The sequence below is a fragment of the Osmia lignaria genome, chromosome 15 (assembly GCF_051020975.1).
Source record: "Osmia lignaria lignaria isolate PbOS001 chromosome 15, iyOsmLign1, whole genome shotgun sequence".
NCBI classification, from domain to species: Eukaryota; Metazoa; Arthropoda; class Insecta; order Hymenoptera; family Megachilidae; genus Osmia; species Osmia lignaria.
The window spans coordinates 4,157,078-4,180,614 of NC_135046.1; the positions used below are offsets into that span (position 1 = coordinate 4,157,078).

The 23,537-nt window shown below is 43.2% G+C and overlaps 1 protein-coding gene across 4 annotated transcripts in view; it reads left to right on the forward strand.

The window, feature by feature from the left end:
- LOC117600356 (Protein tyrosine phosphatase 99A) overlaps positions 1-19,225 on the forward strand; it is a 274,753-nt gene extending 255,528 nt beyond the window's left edge. Inside the window, exons 7-18 of one of the 4 annotated variants that reach the window (XR_004580435.2) lie at positions 8,388-8,588; positions 8,990-9,270; positions 10,049-10,305; positions 11,668-11,963; positions 13,246-13,466; positions 13,569-13,694; positions 13,816-13,988; positions 14,075-14,366; positions 14,444-14,740; positions 14,815-15,228; positions 15,302-15,864; positions 16,294-19,225. Coding sequence is in view for 3 of the 4 variants with exons in the window: in XM_034315695.2 (XP_034171586.1) it covers positions 8,388-8,588; positions 8,990-9,270; positions 10,049-10,305; positions 11,668-11,963; positions 13,246-13,466; positions 13,569-13,694; positions 13,816-13,988; positions 14,075-14,366; positions 14,444-14,740; positions 14,815-15,228; positions 15,302-15,734; positions 16,294-16,373 (3,071 nt within the window). In the remaining variant the exon portion in view is untranslated. The remainder of the gene's footprint in view (positions 1-8,387; positions 8,589-8,989; positions 9,271-10,048; positions 10,306-11,667; positions 11,964-13,245; positions 13,467-13,568; positions 13,695-13,815; positions 13,989-14,074; positions 14,367-14,443; positions 14,741-14,814; positions 15,229-15,301; positions 15,865-16,293) is intronic. The other 3 variants (XM_034315697.2, XM_034315695.2, XM_034315696.2) reach the window with 3 other exon arrangements.
- Positions 19,226-23,537: the final 4,312 nt, after the last annotated feature.

Sequence of the window (23,537 nt, forward strand, 5' to 3'; positions counted from 1 at the left end):
TGCATCTACCCTCCCGCTCCAACTGCACATACGTACGCGTCACGAACACAGGGGAAAAATGAGAATTGTGTCTGTCGGTGGATCGTGAGTTTCTCTCCCTCTCTCTCTGTGGCTGTCCGTCTGTTCTCTTGCCGACTGGAAGCAAGTCAGACTGGGAGCGTAGAGAGGCTGACAGAGTCACGGTTTACGCGAGTTACTCGACTGTGTGTGCGTGGACGGTGGTAGTCGTGGGAGCAAGTCGTATGCGCGGCAGTGTTCGTGTTCCTCGCGGAGGGCAGTGCGTTTTGTCGCTTTCGCAGGATCGCTACGTTTCCAGAGGCGGCGACTCGGCTCCGTTCCGTCGTTCGAGGAACACGATCACCAGTATCTTTCCGTTCCGTTCCCTTCGTCAAAAGATCGTGGCTCGTACCGTTCCGGTACGGTATCCAGTTCCTCTACGAAATGGCGTTTGATTCGTCGCGCGAACGACGCTTCTTCAGTGCCAGTGACGCTTAAGTGTGAGAAAGTTTTCAGTGATTCCCTCCGCTGTACCGGCTCGATCTTTCGATTTAGAAAAAAGAGAGAGGAAAAAATCGGTGAAACGATCGAGCCCGGTACACGGGTTACGGACCGGGTTCGACGTGGGCGGAATCGTGGCTCGAGGTTGAAGGGTCGATATGGCGTGAAGGGTTCTTCGCACGATGCCAAAACGACGCTTGGAACGGTGCATTCGATTGGCCCCCACAGACGTGTCCTCTCCCTCTTGACGATCGAATTTTATACCCCGATATCGCTGGTATATTTCTCCAGGTATCCTGGAACGTTGCTCTTTTGCGTTCATACCAGTGGTTTCGTGTTTTCTCCGTGGTGCGTTGACACCGAACGGTATAAAAATACTTGCGTTGCTTTCGCTTTTATGAATATCAATAGAATCTTGACTGCGTAAACGAGAAACGGCTTCTCGTGGACGTTGCTCGAAATACGTGTCAATGTCATCCACTTTGATAATTATTCCCCCAGCGGATACTCTCAAATATACTCTATTCGTTGCACGGTCTATTCGTATGGTCCTTCGTTAATGTAGAAAGTAAGACAAAATCCGATGGTCAACCGGTCTGTTTCGTGAGAATTTCGGAGTTCGATCGAAGAAGAGGGTCGGCTCGATTTTTGGAGCGGTGACAGGTATAACGAGTACGTACGATCGTTGTCGAAAGGGCTACACCCTTCGCTGTTCAATCTCTGTCCGCCCGGTCTCGTGAAACGAATCGATTCGTGTCTCTTCGTTGATCGTTCCGAACGATCCCACACGATACCGTGTCACCGGTGCGAGCGACCTATGCAAATGCACCTACGCTATATAAATACAGGTCGATTCGTGGTGGGCCGAGTTACGTGTTTTCCATTGACCATTCCTGAAATTGGATCCTTCTTATCGCGAAGGATATTGAAATTGAAAACAGAATGCATATCTTCTTCCGGTCGTCCAATGGAACGGTTTGCGCCGTATTATTTCACGGTTATGCAGGTATTTCAAAGTGGAAACCGTTTAAAGAACAAATATATGAACAATGAAAAAAAAAAAAGATTCAAACGCGTACACGTTCTAGTTATGGTTAGAGCGTTTGGAAGAAACGCGTGGTATCTTCTTCGCAACCTTGTCCCGGCTGTAGTGTAAACACTGTTTTTAGGATCTTCTATAAATCATGGCAGTCATACGTTTACTCGAAAACCGTAAAAATGTTTCGCTGATAATGGTCGCCTCGAGTTTTCAAGCATTTTCAATAATTTCAGAAAGAAAAGTTAATTGGTATTCAATTGGCGGTTGTTCGGTTGGAGAGGGTTTACAGTGTACTTTGAAGCGGTGACCATAACGATGCGAGGCTGCATAGGTGTACGCTTCGAGGCTAGGCACGCGAGTGACTCATCCATTATTGCGAGAACTCGAATTTTCATCTGCGATCGGCGGAAATGTTTTTCCACGGTACACCTGTCGAAACTCGTCGACGCGTGCGTTTCCTTCGGTCCAACTTTCCGCTCGAACCAGGATGAACATAGAGTTTCTCCGTGACGTATGTATAAATGTCAAGGCTCGCGCGTTGCCCGTGCACGCGTGCAGCGCCGTTGCGGCCGGTTCTCGTTTAACTTGCGGTTAATATCGCAATCGTAGTGAGTCATAATTGCGAGTGGTCGTTCGTTTTGCCACACGCTCGAACAAATCGAAGACAAACGATTCGTCTTTGTCTTAAATGATCCTACTTCTTCCTAGATAAGATTCTATTCCTGGTGGAAATAGCGTTCGATCTTCTACAAATATCGATTGATTGCTATCAGAGATAAACCCAGTTTATATCTAATCGATCTATGTACACGGTACAGCTCTTCTTCTTTCAATGGTCCTCCAAGAGGTAGGGCATAATTTTCGACAACCCTTTCTGCGAAAGCGTAAAACTAGCGTCTTCTCTGGATCCTCGACAGTTCCATGAAGGCGTAAGCTCCCTCTCTTGGTCTTAACGTACTAAAAATATAAAGGGAAGCCGTTTTAAAACGTTGCAGAGGGGCCGTGTAATTATTGCTGCGCGACCGGGCGAGCAGCGGAGCTGATGCGCTCGTTGCTGCCGCCGCGCCAGTCGAGTCGTCTCCGCTGTTGCTACCGGCTCTGTAGCTGGCCAGCGTTCGTATATGCCCGACGAGAAACAATCGAGGTCATAATTCCAACTAATTGAGGCGGTCGACGAGGCAATTAGGACAACGGGAGCGAGAACACCGACCGTCTAACACCCGAGTTCGTCTCTTTTTACTTTTTTTCGTTTCATCCACTCTCGTTGGTGAATCTCCTTTCTGACGGTGGGAAGAACGGTCGAAGAGGGACAGAGGGAGGTGGTCAGCCGGGAGGAGACCAAATTGGGCTAGCCGTTCGATCTCGAGCCACGTTAATATTCCGATCACGTTGCATGAACGTGAGGCGTATCACGGACCGCGAGGATGCAGCGCGAATGCAATCGTTAGCTTCGATCCTTGCTGCCCGATATACCCTCGACAATTTTCCTATTCGTTCCTTCAGGCGTCCAAGGTGGTACGGACCAATCTGATCCGTCCAGTTGCTGGGCATCGAACCCGTCTGAATTTTCCAACGAAACGACCCAGCCAGGATCAATTGCTTCGTCCGGTGTGTTAAACGAATGGTAAAGGTGCGATGAGACGGCGCAAAATGAACTTCTCGCCCGTGGACCACGGGTCCACGATGTAACTTTCGTAGAAGGGAGATATGGACATTCCCGAAGACTCGAGAGACCGTCGTCCTGTCGCGTATCGCGTCTGCGTCTGTGTATGTCGCGTGTAGTGCCGTTCCCAGGGTAAAAGCAATCGCGATGAGAACGCCGGGAAGAGTAACGAGGATGGACGAATTCGTGAAATAGCCCGGTGAAGGAGCGAGCGAACCACGCCGTGCGGTGCAGCACCAGGCCAGACCACGGCGAGCTTCACAGCTGCAGCTGCAAAACGAAAATGTCGTGGGCCAGGATAGTCAGTGCCGCTCAACTCGTGGCCGCAGTGGCTGTCATGCTGCGGATACTCTTCGCGTCCGCGGATTCGATCGCTCAGACGGAAGAGTCGACTTACGAGACGACCACCTACACGCTGCCCGTGTCCTCTACGGAGAACGACAGCGAAATTTACCGAGGTAAATCATCGAATTCCTGCGTCGAACGTCGTTATTTGTCGACGCTAGTCACTCGGTGTTCTTCGTCATCGTTACGTCGATCGTACGTCATAGAATTTCCATGATTCTTCGTTAAAATTTACCGTCGTAATTATGCGAGATTTATAAGCAGGAAGTATGAAAAGTAGCCCCGAGGTTACAGACGTCGGTGATCGTGCGAAAAAAAAACAAGGGTATAAAAAGTGCTCGCAATTTATCGAATTAATTGCCAACATTTCTGATCCTGCAGCTCTCGTCCCTGGCAACGATAAATAAACGGGGACAGAGTAATGCTTGGACGAATAAAATATCTCCGTAGGATGCTTTATTATCAGTGAGTTTTTAATGAACTCCCCACCGATCGGTCCTCGTCTCATCCATCGGCTTTCGGAGCGGGAGAAATTTATGGATACGATTAACGGCAGGGAATTTATCGGTACCGGTACCGGCGATACAAGCGAGACCGGTAAATTTAATATTCCCCCGGAAAAAAGAGGAAAATGATCGATCCATCGTGAACCCATCATCGTTCTGCGAATCGAATGCTTCACGGTACGATTCTCAAGCATAATAAATAACGAAGACGATCGAAGGGATATTAGCATCTCGTCTTGACGTACTCGAGGTATTTATTAGAGATGAGATCCGATGTACACTGATTGGAAGCGTTCGTGAGTTCAAATCCTTTATTAGATATCAATCCCTTGATCCCATTCCCCTCTATCTATACTTCGCTGATGAAAAAAGAATTTTCCTACAAGAACGTCGAGTTCTTGGTTAAGATTTTCCAGTCGCGTGCAATCAAGCCGACTGAGACTCGTTTCCTTTTCCGTCTCGATTCGAGGAACAAGGTGCAGCTCGTGTATTACATTTCTCTCGCGGAATCCACTTCGCCTGTCCACCTAACGCGGTGCACAGGTTCGTTTTATCTCGTTCCCGATCTACCTTCTCCTTCTTCTTCTCGCGCACCTTCTCGCGTTGCTGGTCTGGTTCTCCTGAAACGCAGCTTGTTGCGTCCGCGCAAGACCACCAGTTACGTAAGTGGTTGAGCACGGATTCGCGGGTGTGTAGGTTGTCATAAAGGCATGAAAACAGCGCGTTACGTTTCTTCTAGTCCTGCTCGCGATCAGGTTCCAAAGCATGGCCACGAAACTAGTTGTACGACGGGAGAGGAAGCGCCACCGGCTCTTGGGAAATCGTTACTCGATCCTGCTCCCTCAGCCAGGAAGCGAATCGCATTTCCGCCCGCCGCGACTGAACCCGCGGCTGGCTACGCTTTTCTTTAGCTAGTTTCTACCTTTGCATCACACTCTAATAAAAACAAAAAAAATCTTGACTGTATTTAATGATTGACCTGGCTGTGTCGTTCGAGGGTAGAATCTCGTGGCGCCAGTCAACTATAAAATTATGGAAATTCGTTGGTATCGTATTTAGACTTCTCTTTTCTTTTTTCCTTTATTTTTGGAAGTCGAAGCACGTTGGCCGTTTTCGAGGCATCCAGACACGTTCTATTTTTACGAAAGGATGGAGGCGGATGCCAAGGTCGCGTTCCTAATTTCCATGCCGAAAATGGATGGACGACTTCTAATTCGTTTATTATTCCACGTGAATTTTTAATTACTTAAACTAACAAACAGCGATATCCTTGCGAAATTTTGAATACCTCGAGTATAATTAATCCGCAAATTATAATCAAACGACGCTTTAGAGTAATAAAACGTTAACGTTCAAGCTTCGATTTCTACGTTAATTCAGATTTCTTTGAATACGAATATCCTTCGAACAAAACACTTAACGACGAAGTGAATCACCGGTGAGTCAAACATCACGGAACACGTTAAATTACCAACGTTTTTGTTTCGACATCGAGTCCGAGGACAAAATCGCAGCGGTGCATGGCTAGCTTGGATAAGACCAATGGTCGGTCGAAAAACTCGCCCTCGTGCATTTCAAGTTCATAAACTTGCAGTCCCGGAAACGAGACTGGTGCAATACCCGAAACAGGCAGCCAGTGATTACTGGTTTTCTTATCAAAGAACTCCTTTCACTTCGGTACCGTTGCTCATAGCAAGCCGATCCTAATAAAGCGACTTTCGCCTATTTCTCTTCTATGCACTATCGTACAACTGTCTATACAATTATCCGGATAATTGGAGATAAAATTTCTAAGCAAGGTACATCGTAAAACGTGTCGAATAAAGTGGTAAAATACTAGCCATTATATTTTTTATTTAAATATTGCACTATGTATTCGATTGATTGCCACAGCGACAATAAAACGAGAATAACATTGTTCTAGAGTATGGTAAGATTGAATTCTGAAAAGATCAAATATAGCTCTGGTATTTACGCTCGACTAGTAATAACAGCGAGCCAGTTTGTATATAGATCGTTTCGTGACAATCACGATAGCATCTTTTCGTTTCACCGTGCCATTTTCTTTCACACCAAGACGATTCCGAGTGAACAGTTAACCGAATCGTTACCTGACAGCTACCCATTTCGCGTGTGTATTATATTTAAATTTTCCGCTCGGTGGACATTATTCAAGTGCTAACACGAATGTCAGATCGTATAAAGAGGTACGAAAGAAAGTGGCTGGTAAATTATCGTAAAGTAGATCGAACATTTACATCACGATGAATATTAAATGTCTATTTAACACCATTCGAGATTAACGACGAGTAACAAAGTTGGAAATTTCGTTTTCCAATTTCTCTTGTATCAACTGTAAATCTTAGCAAGCTTGTAACGTGATAAATCAAGGAACATCCGTTCTCCAAAGGTGGAAAGTGATTGCGAAACACGTAGGAAAGTGACATTTTCAGGAGATCCCACCAAATAAAGACGTTTGATCGGCGACGAAAGGGAGAGAGGGAAAACGTTTACGATTTCCCATAGTCGCGAGCTCAACCCGGAAAAGTTTGAACGAGAAATCTGCGCGAGTCATCGATGTAATTGTCGGTTGCTTGTTTTCTTCGTTACTTTGCAAGAGACTCAGATCAATTTACACGCCTCTCGACCTTGCTTATTCATTTTTCCACCGGTACGTGTCTCGTACTCGATACAACGTCACCCGACTGTGAATTTTCTAAAGGTTGCACCTGATTGTTGTTTCCTCCTCGCTCGTAGGCGCCTTCCAAACGCGAACACGAATGATGTCTAACTCGTCCCTCGGGCATCATTTTTCTCACGACGCAGAAAGATTCCCGAAAGAAGGAAGCTGATTGTCGCGACAAGCTTTTGCGATGAAGCAGCGTGGAAAAAATTGTCGAGAGAAGCTTCAGACAAACGCGAAAGGTGTGAAATTCGGTGGGGGGCGAGTCAGTCATCGCCCAAACCTCTGATGCACCGATTAAAATTAAGCACTCAAACTTTTAAACTAAGATTTTCTTATGCCGGATAAATGATATCTAAAATAATACAAAATCTACATAGTCGAAATTATGCATAGAATTGTTTAAGAGCTCCAATTCCGTGCATTTAAATTGCAAATAATCGTATTACGATCGTACGCGCATGTACAATTGAGGAATTCAAGCTGGAAATGAAAACGGAGCGTGTACGCTTGTTAAAATGAAATTACGCTTAAGAAAGTAATTGCATTGAAAGTTTCGATCGCGGCGTTCAATTAGTCGAGCTACTAGATCACGTAATTCATCCGTATCGATATCTCTGTAATCCGATCGACGGAAATTTCATCTGATCAAATCTTTCTTTTATGGACGCAAACAAATTTTCACGTTTAATTGGTAATGGACGCGTGCTTGGTGTCGCTTTAAGGCTGATTCACACGAGCGTGAAGAGATTTCACAACGAAGGCGCGTTAACGCAATCCCTCGAACGGCTCGGTACATTTTAAACGCTTCTATGACCAAAGGTGTAGACTTTTACTATCTTCGACTTGGAAGATAAAATGAATCTCGAAAACCGATCAACGTTGAAAATTTTTAGAATCTCTCATTCGAAATAGTCACTCGAGAATTCGATTTCGTTGACGGGCAATGGAAACCCTTGTGCGAGTTGCTAAAATTCCACGAAATTCAATCGCGAAGCCATAGAAAGGATAGATTGTTTCGCACTTGTCGCACTTTTGTTTCTTCCCTTGTAACTAATCGTTTCGTTAAAATGAAAGCCCCGTGAAAGGAAGACGCGATCTGTTGCTCGTTCGATTTCTGTTATTCTCATTGTTTAGAAGCTCGTGGTAGAATTCAGGCTCGATGTTCTCCGCGGTTACGGTCGCTCGTACGAAAAGTGAATGGTGTCTATAGAGTTACTCGTCGCGGCGCGAAGGGGTCTGAGAAGACACTCGAGGCGAAATTAATTATTCAGACTTTGGACGTCGCAAGCTTGCTCTCGTCTTTGTGGACGGGAAATTGGAAAGCCACCTTCTTGGAAGATGATGAACGGTCGGCGAAAAAGAGAGTAAAGAGGTGCCGAGTACGTCGACCGAAAAATCATTTACGGAATCGCGCGTTTTTAAGCGGTGCTTGCGCCCCGAGTACTGGAAATTGACGTTTCAAGCTGTTTCGTCAAAGGGAGTCTTTCAAGGGCTGCAATTTTAAAAATAACCGAGGAAAATAGCCGGCTAGTAATTTTGTATTCTCGTGCAATATTTGGAAATACATTTTTTCGAAAGGAATCACCGACAGTGACAAATTACGAATATTGAATATTGAATCTAATTATTGTTTCATTTTTTTTTTTCCAGTACCAACAAAACCATTGAATCTCTCGTCTCATGGCATCACCTCCACCACCATTGAACTGTCATGGGCCGAACCGGAGAGCGCCAATGGAATCATTTCCGGTTATCGTATTTACTACATGCATTCCAATTACACCGACGTTCAGATGTATAAAACCGATGAAGACGATGGGTCGATCATCGAATTCGTTTTAAACGAATTGGGTAAGTACAGAGAATAGATTTCAAGGTATTTTGTTGATTTGTTCTCGTTAGAAGTTAAGTCGCGATCAAACAAACGACTCTGTTAATATCTGTTTCTGGAATTATCGTCAAATGCTGAAATAACGTCAGCATATTCGTTTCACCGATAAGCCAGAAGTCTTATCAATAGGCTGAGTTACATGTTTCAGCTCGATAACTGCAGATGAATGCATCGTTAGATAACAAACTGATATCGATATTTCCCGTAATAAAACGCTAATTTAATATTTCAAAGAATTGTTCGATCACTTAATCTTTTACAACCAAGATATTTCGTGTACGTTAACGCAACGATTATCGCGAGGGTAATCGGTACTTTTATTTTAATACAGCCGTAAAATGAATGGACAATTTCCTTTCAGAACCATATACAGAATACAAAATATGGGTGAAAGCGTACACCTGGAAAAACGAGGGTGAACCGTCTGATCACATAATTCGTCGGACAGATATCGCAGGACCCAGTCCTCCATTGATTTTAAACGTGACATGTCCGACCCACGACTCGGTCTACATCCAATGGGCCAGGCCGAACATCTTCTGGGGCTCCATTGACTACTATTTCATCAATTACCGAATCGAAAGCGGAAAACGTTACGAGGAAATCGAAGTGATCGCAGAGAAAAATCATCTGGAGAGCGCTGTACGTAATTTCCTTCCTATTTCATTTCATTTTCTCGCGAGGCTATTCGTAACCGTAGGTCTCAGTAATTTTCACTTTCTCCGTTCGCCACTTTTTTCGCCAGAGATTACTAGAGTGGAACACGAACGGTCAAAACGTTTCGTCTTTTTCGAGCTTCGCAACTCGTAGATCGAATCTTTTTTCCGTCGATCGTCTAATCGAGACAACACGATAAGTCGTAGATAAGATTATTGCGGATGAATGTCGATAGTGGATCGCTAAGTTTGTCGAGTGTAAGTACACGCTTGACTGGCAGCAGATATCCTTGGACTAGCAAGCGTTATGCCGGCTATCGTCTGTAGACACAGCGGAAGCTCGCGAAACGTACAAGCTCCCTTATCTCGTTGTATTCGACATTAAAATTTCGAGATGACTCACAGAGTTTCTTTGCGATGGAGATCGTGAAAATACTCGCGGACTGATAAAGATAAGAAAAAAAAGAAAGAAGAACGAAAGTATATTGTTTCAAAATTAATAGCAGGTAATTGTTAACTGCATAAATATTATAATATAAAGAAGCAGTTGACTGATGTCTGAAACGGTAACTTCATTGTTTTATGTAGCGCATTAGCCATTTTGAATGATAAAAATGTCGAACAACGAAACCTTAGCGTAAACCGTTTAGTTAAACTACTTTATGTCGATCGACTCGATTAAGCCGATCAAAAGCTGCCCGCTGTAAGCTTCGAAAAGATAAATGAAAGAATATTCGAAAAGAGGAACCACCGTTGATTTGCAGACGATCATACCGAACCTAACGATGAACAGCGTGTACGAGATCGTGGTACGTGGAGGCACGCGGAGCGCAATCGACAATCGACTGATCATACACGGAGAAGGTTCCATTCCACGGAAAGTGCGGGTCGTTCAGGATTGCGACAGGACACCACCGTTATTACCACACAGCACCAGAGAGCTTAGCAGCGGCGTAATCGCTGGGATGATCTGCGCCTGTGTGGCAGTGATGCTGATGATCACGTCCTTCATCTTATGGAAGTGAGGATCAAACATCTGCCCTTTGACTTTCATTTTTTTTTTTCCTCGCATGACATTGTTTCGCATCGTTGTGACCCGTCCCTTTGTTCCCCTGCGTTTCATCGACGAAGCGTCAAACGATACTAAACGATCGGTACCGAAACGAAACTTTAGAGAAAAAAAAAAAAACGAAATTCAATGCTTTCTCTTGAAAATACGATGTCCCTTTGATGTGTTTGAAGTTTCAAACCAGACATTAAAGCATTTTCTTATTTTTTTTCTTCTTTGGTAACAGTAGAAATTGCCAATTGTCTATTCTCTGTCTACTTTAGAGTAGAGAAACTATCGATTTAACGCCGACAAGGACAAGTCTATTATGCTATTTCAGGGTTTGTATTTTCTATAATCCATATTGTCGCGTGTCTTAGCATGCACAACTATTTCCACCACGACGGTAGTATTACGAGCATCGTAAGTTAGCACGTCTGTGCATCGATCGAGCAATCAACTTGTTCGTCGGCTGATTTTACGATATTTATTTAGTCTGTCCTCTCTCGATCATCGCTAATGGGAGAGGAAAACAATATCACGAAAGGCAAACACTCGTTGTAGTTGGTTCACGTATCCACCGTTCTCTCTTCTCTCCCCTCCGTCTTTCCTCACCTTAATTTTCCTTCCTTTACCTTGCTTCCCACAATCTTTCTCCTTCTCTGTCGTACGGTTGACCCCTTATCGTTCGCGATAACGGCTAGTAACAACGACGAAGTAAGGTTTCCCAGTCGTACAGCAACGTTTCGCTCGGAGTACGCTCGGTTCGTGTGCCAAACCGCTTGGTGCAATCGCATATTTTCGCCTCGATCGTCGTCGAAGATGCTGAAGGACGCCGATTCAACCGTGATACCGTCCGACCCGCGAGCAAACGATTCGTGAAGGAATATTTCTGGGTCACGGACGGCTGTACAGTCCGCTGGTGATCTATTCTGAGGAACGCTAGCCTCCGTTCTTGGTACCGATCGTGGAAACTTTCTTCTACAACTTAGAATGGACAGTGAGAAAAGCGCGTTGTCGGGATGAAGAAGTTCATCGAGCTGTGAGTTTCGAAAAATTAGAGAATCATCGATTATTCAACGCGTTCATTGCCAACGAACGTCTAATTTTTTTCTTCTTTTTTTTTTCAATTATAACATTTTATCCAACGCACGATTTGCGGAATCCGTGTAAGGCAAAGTTTACATTTGAGCGTTTGATTTTCAATTACGAGACAGCATGGCGCTTCATCGATCAAATAAATTCAACAAACATCGTCGTGTCTCGTTTCCGTTCCGTTTACCTCCACTTTTTTACGTTACGTTTCGAATGCATGCTTATGGTGAAACTCATCAGGCCTTGCCTGAGGCCAATTTTCAGGAAATGCTTCCACACGGCGTACTACTTCCTCGACTATCCACCACGCAACGTGCCGACTCTTCAGGAATGGGAGAACAGCGAACAGGACGGAGAACGGACAGCGGTGGCTATTCAAAAGTTCGTTCAACACGTCGCAAGTTTGCACGCTGACGGGGACATCGGATTCAGCAAGGAGTACGAGTTTATCCAGTCGGAGAGTGGCAAATTCACAGCGGAGAATTCTCAATACGTCGAGAACAAAACGAAGAATCGATATATGAACATATTGGCCTGTGAGTAATTAGCCTTTCGTTTATGAAAGAAGCAAAATGTCGCGTTATTTCATTGAAATCTTTTCTATAGATATAATCGCGTAAGCGTTACTTTCGACAGATCCACGTGGTATCTGTTTCTTTTTCGATGGCCCACCGGCATAGAGATTCGTGCTCGGTAAAACCAAATGTAACGCTCCTTTTCCGCTTCGTTCGTTATCGAGCGGGTAAATCAATGATGCTGGTAAGTCATAGGTTTCGTGACAGAGACAGAACGGCACAATGCGACGACAATTGTAATCGCGCGCGTATCGGAAGTCTGCAATCGTCGCAACGTCGGTGGTGGCTGCGTCGGAAACGGTCTCCAATAGAGCTGAAATTACCCTCGACTTTCGTTTGATCCGTGAAACACGCGTCGTTGCATTACGCGTACAATGATATATACACATATAGTGGGACTTGTTGAGAATTTCAGAGTTAGAATCTCGCTGGCGACGCGACGTCGCGACGCGTCGCAGACACTTGGTTAGACGTTCAATCGATTTAAATAACGTCACGCCTCCTTCGTTTTGCTGATAGATCAATCGACGAGACAAAGGTGTGACCGGTTGTCGTCCGATCGTTATTGTCCGACGCGAAGGGTGTCTTTTCACGTCCAGCTATCTTGCGCGATGGAACAAAGGTCGTATGGAAAGATTCGAGCCGGACTAAACGGACATATCGGGCGCATACATTTCCTCGATGCAATCTGTGCCACTTGATCGCGTCCGACGCGAAGGGAATACTTTTTGTCTGATGTACAGATAAGTTATCGAAAGTCATTGAGATAAAGGTAATCGTAGTCCGCGAAATATAAGACGATAGAAGGAGGCTTTAATATTCGCAACGTTGCGAACACTTCGTCTCGGACATTCGCAATGTTATCGGATTAACAAGCTGCTCTCGTTCGCTTTTAATGTGAGTGACCGGGAACGCTCGGCAACGAGGTCACAGATGCTTCGAGGCACTGCTCGTTAATGCCCATCAACGGGCCAAAGGATGAAAGGAGGAGAGACACGCGCGATCACCTGGCCGATCGAGATCTGTAACACGTCGATCTGAAGATTTCAGGGTTTAATTGAACGTCTCGAGCGAACCAGGCGACACTGGAATGTAATTAACGCGTCAGAAATTTAATATGATCGAGTAACTCGTGAGATAAACGAAGCACATTGTTGCAATTAAATACTTTCACGCGGTTCGTATTAATTTAGTATCGAAAGGATTGACAATTCAATAATTAGCTCGATATCTCCGTTGACAGACGATCATACTCGAGTGCAGCTGTTATCATGTGGTGGAGGACCGCCGAAAAAGGGTCACGATTACGTAAACGCGAATTACATCGATGGTTGGCAACGTACACGGGCGTATATCGGTACACAGGGTCCATTGCCGCCGACTTTCGACGGATTCTGGCGCATGGTTTGGGAGCAAAAGGTGTCAATCGTCGTGATGATCACCAACCTAGTAGAACGTGGCCGTGTAAGTCGAGGCTATCTGTCTATGCACATTTAATGTCCATCTTTGTTCCTCTCATAAATCCAATTGCTCGAATTCATTGATTCTATCTTGTTTGTTTGATAGAAAAAGTGTGATATGTACTGGCCTAAGACAGGATCTGAGACGTACGGCTATATTCAAGTGACTTTGTTAAGGGAGGATGTTATGGCAACATACACCATTCGCACCCTTCAAATTCGCCACCTAAAGGTTAGTCAGGACCATTAAAATATAGAAATATTTGAAAGACTCGGGTTCAATTTTCAGTGCCCTTCTCGCCACAGTATTAAGCAATTGATTTCTTGATTGGAGGCCTAATTCGTGTTCATAGGTCAAGAAGCGTAAGAACGGAATCAACATGGGTGAACGTATTATTTGGCAGTATCATTACACCGGATGGCCAGATCATGGAGTTCCGGAACATCCTCTACCAGTTTTGAGCTTCATTCGAAAATCTTCCAATGCCAATCCACCGGATGCGGGACCCATCGTTGTTCATTGCAGGTGCAGCGCCAGAAAAATTTCAGATATCTTAGCGTATTGTGAAATATACATACAGACGTATCAATTTAAATTTATTTATCCTTCAGCGCTGGTGTCGGACGCACTGGTACCTACATCGTCATCGATGCCATGTTGAAGCAGGCCAAGTGCAAAAACGAAGTGAATGTGTTTGGATTTTTGAAACACATTCGCACGCAACGAAATTTCTTGGTACAAACCGAAGAACAATACGTGTTCATTCATCACGCCTTACAAGAGGCCATCGAAAGCGGCGAAACCAATATCGAAGCGAACAACTTGCTGGAATACGTACAAAACATGCTAAATCCTAACAACACCAATACCGATGCGTGGAACAATCTTGAAGCACAATACAAGGTATGAATATTTTTTTTAAAGCGTCACATTGATCTTCTTTCTGTTCGAATCTGATTGCTGATAAAATTGGATTGCAGTTGGTGACATCGTGGAAACCGAAAGAGTTTAATCTGGTGTCTGCGATCAAGCCGTACAACATCCATAAGAATCGCAATCAAGACGTGATTTCAATCGAAACTGCTCGCGTTCACTTAACACCGAAGCCTGGAACCGATGGAAGCGACTATATCAACGCCACATGGATTGCTGGTTTCCATTGCAATCGTGAATTCATCATCACCCAACACCCCATGGAAAATACCATTATGGAATTCTGGCAGATGATGTGGGATTACAACGCTCAGACCGTAGTTATGTTAACAGAATACAACGAAGTAAGTAAGACACGCGTTTATCTGTTGAAGAGGAAATGGTTAGAATGCTTTATGAAACGTGTATTTACTCTTAGGAGTACCCTGAATTTTGGCCCACCGAGGATAAAGTCTTGGAGTCGGAAACCTTCCGCGTACGATTCTATGGGATCAAAGAAACCGCCAGCGGTATGATCCTGCGAGAAGTTGCGGTCCGATCTCTACAAGACGATTACGAATTGAGGCCTCTAATCGTCCAAAGACCCCGATCTCAACCCGGCTTCTGGCCACACAACACCAATCCCAGACCATTTGTCACCCTCATCCATGATTTGCATCGGGACTATCAAAATGGTCCTATCGTGGTGGTGGACAGGTACGGTGGCGTCGAGGCAGCAATTTTCGTCCTCCTTACAACGCTGAACAAGCAACTTGACTTCGAGAAGACTGCTGATATTTATATGTTCTCAAAGTTGCTGTACATGAAGAGACCTGGAGTTTTTCGATCAAAGGTACGTTTCACCGCATCGTTTTCAGAAGACAAATCTCTTCGCCTCGTTCATATACTGTATTCATCATCCACAGGAGGATTACGCGTTGCTGTACCAATGTCTGGAGACCACGCTCTCGTCGAAAGGTCACGATGAACCAGATCTATATTCGATGGCCAATGGTCACGTGTCGACGATAACAGATCCAACCGATGTACCGACTTCATCGATGCAACACATGCAGGTGGATTATTCTCCGAAACCGACGATGATCAGGGAATACGCGACCGTGGAGGTGAACTCCATGTCTGATTATTCCATTCCAATCCGGGTGGATCACACGATGGAGCCATGCAGTAGCAGAAGCAGCGAAAGCTGTTTGTTCAGTCACGCTGGGAACGAACACGAGAAGAATATCGTAATGACCCATCGTAACGTCAGCTATCACAATCATCCGGGCAGCGTTTCTGTGATCGTTGATGCGAATGGATACGTAACGAACGGCAACATGCGCGTGCCACCAGAAGGTATGGAGACGAGCTGCAAGATGTTGCCTCAATGATGCCTGCCGATCTTCGGTTGCAGTGTTTCCTCGAGCCGGTCCGAGCCGCTGTAACCGATCGAGCTCCTCACTGCCCGAAGTGTAATCCTGATTCTGTGAGTACCTCGTTCTTTCCTCTTCTTCAAGTACTCACCTTCGTAAGATAAACTCCATCGAGTGTCTCTCTTAGATTTTTAATCAGCTAAAATCTAAGAATAACACTTCGGTATTTCTCCTTATCAACGATCCTTAAAACCATTCTCTCCTTTGTTTACTCGTTATTCTTTACCTAAGACGGATTATTAGCCTTTTTCAAAAGTTCGTAAATAATCATATTGCTCTATACATCGGCGAGAGACGAGTCTGTGTTAAGCAAACAGGTGGAGAACAAACAATGATTTTCAAGGGTTCTCTTCGAACAAAGCGATACCTACGCGTGCTTTCGACGGGTTTAGAATAATTTTCTATACTATCGAGTTGTGAGGCGCAGGTAGGCACAAGGTACGCAAGTATATTTACTAACGAACCTTTTCTCTTCCGCAAAGGCCCAAGCGCAGGGAGTTCCAGATTGGACACGTCTTCGCACAAACGGAAGGACGGCGACTCGAACCTAAGATCAGCCTGAAAACGGCTCTCGAGCATCTTTAGTGTAAATAATTAGTCGCGCAGACCTGTACGCGTACGCTCTTCTGAACGAGAGTACGCGTACATAAGATAGTGAAAAAAAAAAAAGAAAAAGAGAAACAGAGGTCCTGTTTCCGGTGTTGCTGGGTGCCAAAAATCCATTCGCAAACGCACGCCATTTCCGGACCTTCGTTCACGCTGTTCATTGTGTAAGTGTACACCTCCTTGTTTTTTGTATATACACGACATTCACGCGCCTATGTGCACACTTACATAAATCTTCAACACACCTACACGAAACCTCACATACGACTATACATGTAGATGTATGTATACATATAATACGCGTTTTATATAAGTTGGATCATTTCTTTACCAAAGAATCGTTTATATTCGTTCCCGGTTCGATTTAAGTATTTCTTACTTTCATTTCTATCGTTCAGACGAAGACCGGCCGATCGAACTCGCGCTATCATCGAATAATAAATATCGATACGCTGATGATAATCAACGAGTCTTCTCTTCTTCTCTTCTCGCCGCTAAGAATATGCGATGTCACAGGGAATTGAGGCTAATAAACTGTTTTCGTGTGATCGAACGAACGAAATGATCATCCAGATCACGTGAAATGATTATAATCGTGCTGAACCAACGATCGTAATCGTAATTGGTAACCAGATACAAGTGTAAGGTTTAATTAAGAACCACAAGCTATATTAGAGAATTTCCCGAAGAATTTCGGCCCAACGAATCGTGGCACAAAGTACAGCGACGACAATCCGAATCGTTCGATAATTCATCATTTTCCAATCGCAACACCGCGTGCTCGATGATTCCGATGGGCTCCGATCGGTTCTTATCAGCAACGATCGAACAGCTTCGAAACGACTCTGTTCGAAACCATGTGATCTAACCGAATTTTTATTGTGATATATAAGAACAGGAAAAATGAAAAGAAAAAAAAATAGAGCATCGTCATCGTTTCGTCTAATCACGAATTCCTTAGTCGCGCGATCATTTCTTTTATCAACATTCTCGAAGACTGCTCTCATCTAATAAGGTTCTTATATATATATTAAATCGCCGATTAAGTGATACGAAAACGAGAACTGCCGCGATTTTGTCGATCTACATCGTCTTTTCTATCGTATACCTTCAACGAACGTCTTCGTTTTTAATCTTTACTGCCAATTACGATCGACGATTAACAAAGAATAGGAAATGTTGTTAAAAAATCTGAAAAATCTGAAAAAAATATATATATATGTATGTGTGCATGTATGTAACTGTGTCCTTGTTAAAAATAAAAAATGTGTGTAACTGTAAATCGCGACAAGACGATCTTAATTCGTTATCGGTTTTTAACTTCGATGTCGATGTAACATATTTAAAATAAAAAGAGAAATCATGTTTCCTTCGGGTTGATCAATTGAATAAGTACTTGTTCAAGACTATCATTTCCCAAAAAGAATCCCGGAGGGACATTGATTTAAAATTTAAGGGCGTGTAGGCGTAGTTAGCGTGTCGAAAAGATAAAAAGCCAATACAGACGTATTTCTTATTAATTTTTGGACACGCTAACGAAACTATGAAATATAACAAACGGGGCGAAGAAGAGAGAAGAGAAAGTTGACGAAAGCGTGCAGAAAAGTAAATGAAATTTTAAAATAGCAGATTCGATTTCTCGGTCTTTGGTGTTCTCTTGACCCGAGTATCATTTTCGTTACACGAATTCGATCGAAGACATACGTTTCCACTTTTGCCATTGCTATGGTCGCGAGTTACGTATTAAAAAAATGTCAGTCAATGATAACGAAGCGAACATAACCGTCTGGAGTCTGATGTTAGTCTCCCGACGAATCAGAGAAACCGAGCCGATGTCCAGCGTCGAGTGGAGTGTCCATCAACAGCGACGAACACGATCAACGACCATTTAGAATCATTTCTATCGGTCTTGACCATTTTCAGAGGAATCTAAATCGAGCAAACGTATGGCTCTTGATCGTCGAATCGTGTTACGCTCGATGGAATCGCAAAGAAATGCAAGAAACTCGCGCTGGATCGAAACAAAACGATGTCTTCCTTCTCGTAATCGCCAGAGAAAAAGGCATCGCGAAAGTAGTTGTATTCCTCTGGATCGATTTGACCCAGCGAATCCCTCCCTACGAGACGAGAACGAGCTAAAAGAGATGTCTGTATCATGTACAATATCTTAGGCGTGTAATTAGGGATAATTAAATCGCAAATTATTGACCCGTGCAAAGACGTGTCTGGACGCGAGATACACACCTCTCATACTCATACACACGTACACGTAATGACACTAACGTACCAACCATAGGTTTTCAAGGAAAATAAATAAAAATAAAAATGAAGAAAAAGAAGAAGAAGAAAAATCGACGACGAACGGCTAGGCTTTAGCGTGATAATTAATATACTACGAACGAACTGACTGTTGTTAATGCTTAAGCGAACGGAAGAGATAAAGAATCACACACGACAAAACTCATCGTATACATAAAGAGAGAAAAAGTATATAAATATAAATATATAAATATAAATGCAAATATAAATATATATATATATATATTATATTCAGATATTTATGATATGAACGACGATTAAAAATGTAAACCGTGTTTCAATCTGCCATTCGGGGTATTGTTACGGGTGATGCATACACGCGCACATATGTAATCACATTTTCGTAATGTTTCCAAGGGTGTTCCGGAGATTTGAGCCGTGTGATAGTATAGCTGGACAACTCGAACGGGCACCGTCGTTCCAGTCCCTCCTTGCGACCGAATTTCGATGCTGAAGAATAAAAAAAAAAGTAAGAGTGGACTTTCTTTTCCCTAAATCTGCATACCAGCGGTACCTCGTCGAATGGCGTTGAACACGAATCTGTACTGTATTTTACGATAAGGCACCGTAAACTCTGGATGTACCTATTAAGTATGTAAAAGAGGACAAACGGGAAGAGAGTGCGAGAGGGAGAGGATGATTAAAGAGAGTAAAAATAAGTGTGTAAGGTGTGGGGATGCATGTGAATCGATTTCAAAATGACAAATCGATCGTCGGCATCGTTTATACATATATAAATATTATACATAATTAATTCGGAGGATAACGAGATAGGTGTGTATAGAAGGATAATTTAGACTCTAGTCAGCATAACACAATCGTAATCGACGACGCACACGTTTCTTTTGATTTTTCTCTTTCTATTGTTCGTTTGATTCTTTGGAAAGAGCATCGTTTTTATTGTGACGATTCTCATTGTTATTCCTCTGTACTCGATGCGTTCGGGTTTATCATAGGAACGAGAGTGGCTGCGTTTACGGCTGTTCGTTTGCTCGAGAGGGAAAGGGGTGCGTTGGTTCAGCGAGGGTAACGATTTTGGCTCGTCTTTTTCGATATTTATCATTTCTTCTCCATTTTATTTTAATTTACGTTCGTGCGAACTCGCATATATGTACGCTGTGACTGTGACTGCACTTTATATTCTATTGTTAACCCCTTGTCTTGTAGAGTGACAGTTGAATTTGAAGTTGAATGCAAGATATGCATAATATTTCAATTTTTTTTCATATCTCTCATGAAATCATAAGACAAGGGGTTGAATGACGTTTATTCATTTAACTCGGCGACTGTGGGCGCCGGATTAAAAGACTTCAGTTTTGCATTTTGGACAGTTTGGCATTCGGCGATAAGGTCGTGAATGAAATCGCAAACGGAATTTCTGGAATCGCGCGATGAACGGACTGCAGACGCAGCCATCGAGAGTCTGATCGAAGATGTGTGTTCGATGATGCGAATAATCGAGGGCCTACACGTGGATTCGACGAACGACATTATAAAACGTCATCGCGATCTGTAGTGCGTTTGCGACACGATCGAAAGCTTTAATCGAACCGAAATCGCACGAACGCGGACTTTTCTGTACAGTTCGGAAACGAGGAGAGAATAGTCGAACGCTTGATCGTACAGTCGACCAAAAACTCAGTCATTAGAGAATTAGCGGGACGAAAATGGCATCGGTGAATCGGTTGTATAGCGTTAGCGAGATATAGATTAAACGTGCGAAGAAACCGTAAGACTGCGAGAGAGAACAAAATCGAAAAGAAAAGAAAGCATAGAAAAAAAAATGAAAAAAAAAATATCGCCACGTCAATACGGTGTTTTTTACAATTATCATACTATGAACCTTTCCTTTCGGCGTTCATTTCTTTCCGCGTTGAATGCAATGCAAGTATTCGCACAGGCCTACGATAAGAGAACTGTTTATATACGTATCGATCATGTATTTCATGTGTACACTAATTAACGCATTAATGAGATCAGACAGAGACAAGCGTGCTACCCTAGAAGAGGATACACCTGTTCTCGCCAAGACACATTCGTGAAGCTTTCCACTCGCATTTCGCTTCTTCAATTGGCCTAATTCTTCCTTCATTCTACAGAACCTTGACATTTCAGATACGTTACTTCTGCTAGTATAGCGATATCGTAATGGAACTGCAAAGAAGAAAACAACGACAGCGAATTGCCAAGTATCCATAATCAACATTGATCCAAATTCCTGACTTAAGAAACGCTGCGGTTGCATTACGATCAGCGCATTACAACTTCTCAATTCGAAATAGTACAAAAGAACCTTGAAAATTTACAATGAAAAAAGAATAGGGGAACAACCGAGCTTCCGGTTATTGTCGTTCACGAATCCCTAATCAAACAGCGAGAAAGAAAAAGCAAATCACAGCCGAAGAAACGTAACACGTATGTTCTTTCAGCGTAAACAGTATCTTGACCAATTAAATACTAAGCTAGCATGGATGTATACACACTGAGATAAATGTTAACCAGTTACCTGCGTAATACTCAATGTTAAGTGTCGAACCGAATGCTCGTTCAGGTTACTTGACGATTGTTCTTTGCCTGGTGCGAACTTCACGATTTTTTCTTTCTTCCATTTTAAGCGAACGGAACATTGCCAACGACTGTCTGCCAATCGTTTATGCAAATTTTTTAACTAAAACAAAAGACGAACGAAGCGGAACAAACGAAAATCAAAAACATAAAAAAAAAGTGGGTAAAGAAGAAACATTAAGAAACATTCCAGTCCCTTTGTTCATTTTTTAAACGATCAACGAAACGAAACATTGTTTAACTGCCATATATATATATTATATATGTATACATATTTTATGATAATTTTATAGACGAGAAAACGGGGTATCCTTCGAAGTTGGATCACCTCGCATTCGATAACGATTCACTACACTTTTCGATGGAGCGTAGTTTCCGTTTTTCTTTCATTTTCTAAAGACGAATCCTTGTAATCTATCCTGGTGAATGCGACTACACGACACGTACTGATATTGCGAACAAATTATTGTCACAGCTAATATGTGTGTGTTTTTTCTTTATTGTATACGTATCCGCCGTGTAGAAGAGTAGCGAACCACCGATCCAAACCCCCTCACCTTTTTCTCTCGGATGCGATCATTGTTGCAATCGATATCCCACAAGTATGTTGTAGTAATATACACTTCTTACTATCGAAAAAACCCGTGAGTTCTCATTTACGTTAATCATACGGCTGGAATTTCATTTCTCTGTCATTGTAACTGGTGTTCAACTTTGAGTTATTGGTTTAAAGATGGAAGGTAAGTATGATATAAAAATTTGATACGTTATTTCAAAATTACAAAAGTAAGCAGATAGTTAACAAAAATAATTAGAAACTGGATTAATAGTAATAAACAGAAGGTAATAGAATAATGAGTTTGAGTAAAGGTAGTTGCAATGACTACAGATCCAACAAGACTATACATATCTTTATTTTCAAGAGATGTGGGATGTAAGGGATGCAGCGATAAAAAGGATACGAGGATACAGTGATTTCGGAGTAGTCATTGCGAGGTCCATGAAAAGAATAAAAGAAATAAATCACTGTAAAGGGAGACCTTGGTCCATAAAGAGTAGGGATAGGATAAACAATAACTGGGAAGGGTGGTCTCCGCAAGGCCCTTAAAGAGAAATAAATCTTATATATAGAGGGTGTTCGACAACAGGTGGGAAAAATTTTAAGGGGTGATTCTAGGGATCAAAATAAGACGAAAATCAAGAATAACGAAATAACGTTTGCGGCTTTGTTTTCCAGTAATTAACGTTTAAATATTCGAGTAAAAACCGCCTGAAACCTGCAATCCGCCCAGCACCGACGACTGAACGTCAGGTCAGCAGGGGAAGGTACAGTTATGATCAAGAATCGTTGAATAGTAGAAACTTACCTCGTACTATTCTGTTTCTCGGTACTGCAACATTCGGCTTCGATTCTTGGTTATGATTGTACCTTCCCCTGCTGACCTGACATTCAGTTGTCGGTGCTGGGCGGATTGCAGGTTTCAGGAGCTTTTTACTCGAATTTTTAAACGTTAATTACTCTTTGCATACCGACATTATGGCATCTGGGGTGTCAGGGACCCCTAAACACTCTTCATACCGACATTATGGCATCAGGGGTGTCAGGGACCCCGAAGCACTCTTCATACCGACATTATGGCATCCGGGTTGTGAGGGGCCCCGAAGCACCGGTGACACGCTTTGCATACCGACATTATGGCATCTGGGATGTCAGGGACCTCGAAGCACTCTTCATACCGACATTATGGCATCCGGGATGTCAGGGGCCCCGAAGCACCGGTGACACGCTTTGTATACCGACATTATGGCATCTGGGGTGTCAGGGACCCCGAAGCACTCTTCATACCGACATTATGGCATCCGGATTGTCAGGGGCCCCGAAGCACTCTTCATACCGACATTATGGCATCCGGGCTATCAGGGACCCCGAGGCTAAAATGTGCGACCCATAGACTTTCTATAGACTATTACATCGGATGCGGAGTGAGTCACTATATAATATAGGGAAGTATCACCTATTAAATTAGTGTTCTTTATACATATATAAATTAATGAAACTGTGGCTATTGCGGAAAAATTACGTGGATTGCATCAGCAATTGTTGATGCTGATAAAGTACGCGACAATTATACCGACAGTAGGTAATACCGACGATAGGTAATACCGATAAGTGAAATATAAGAACGAATAACAAAATATAAAACCTAAATACGAACAAATCGTGAAACAGGGAATT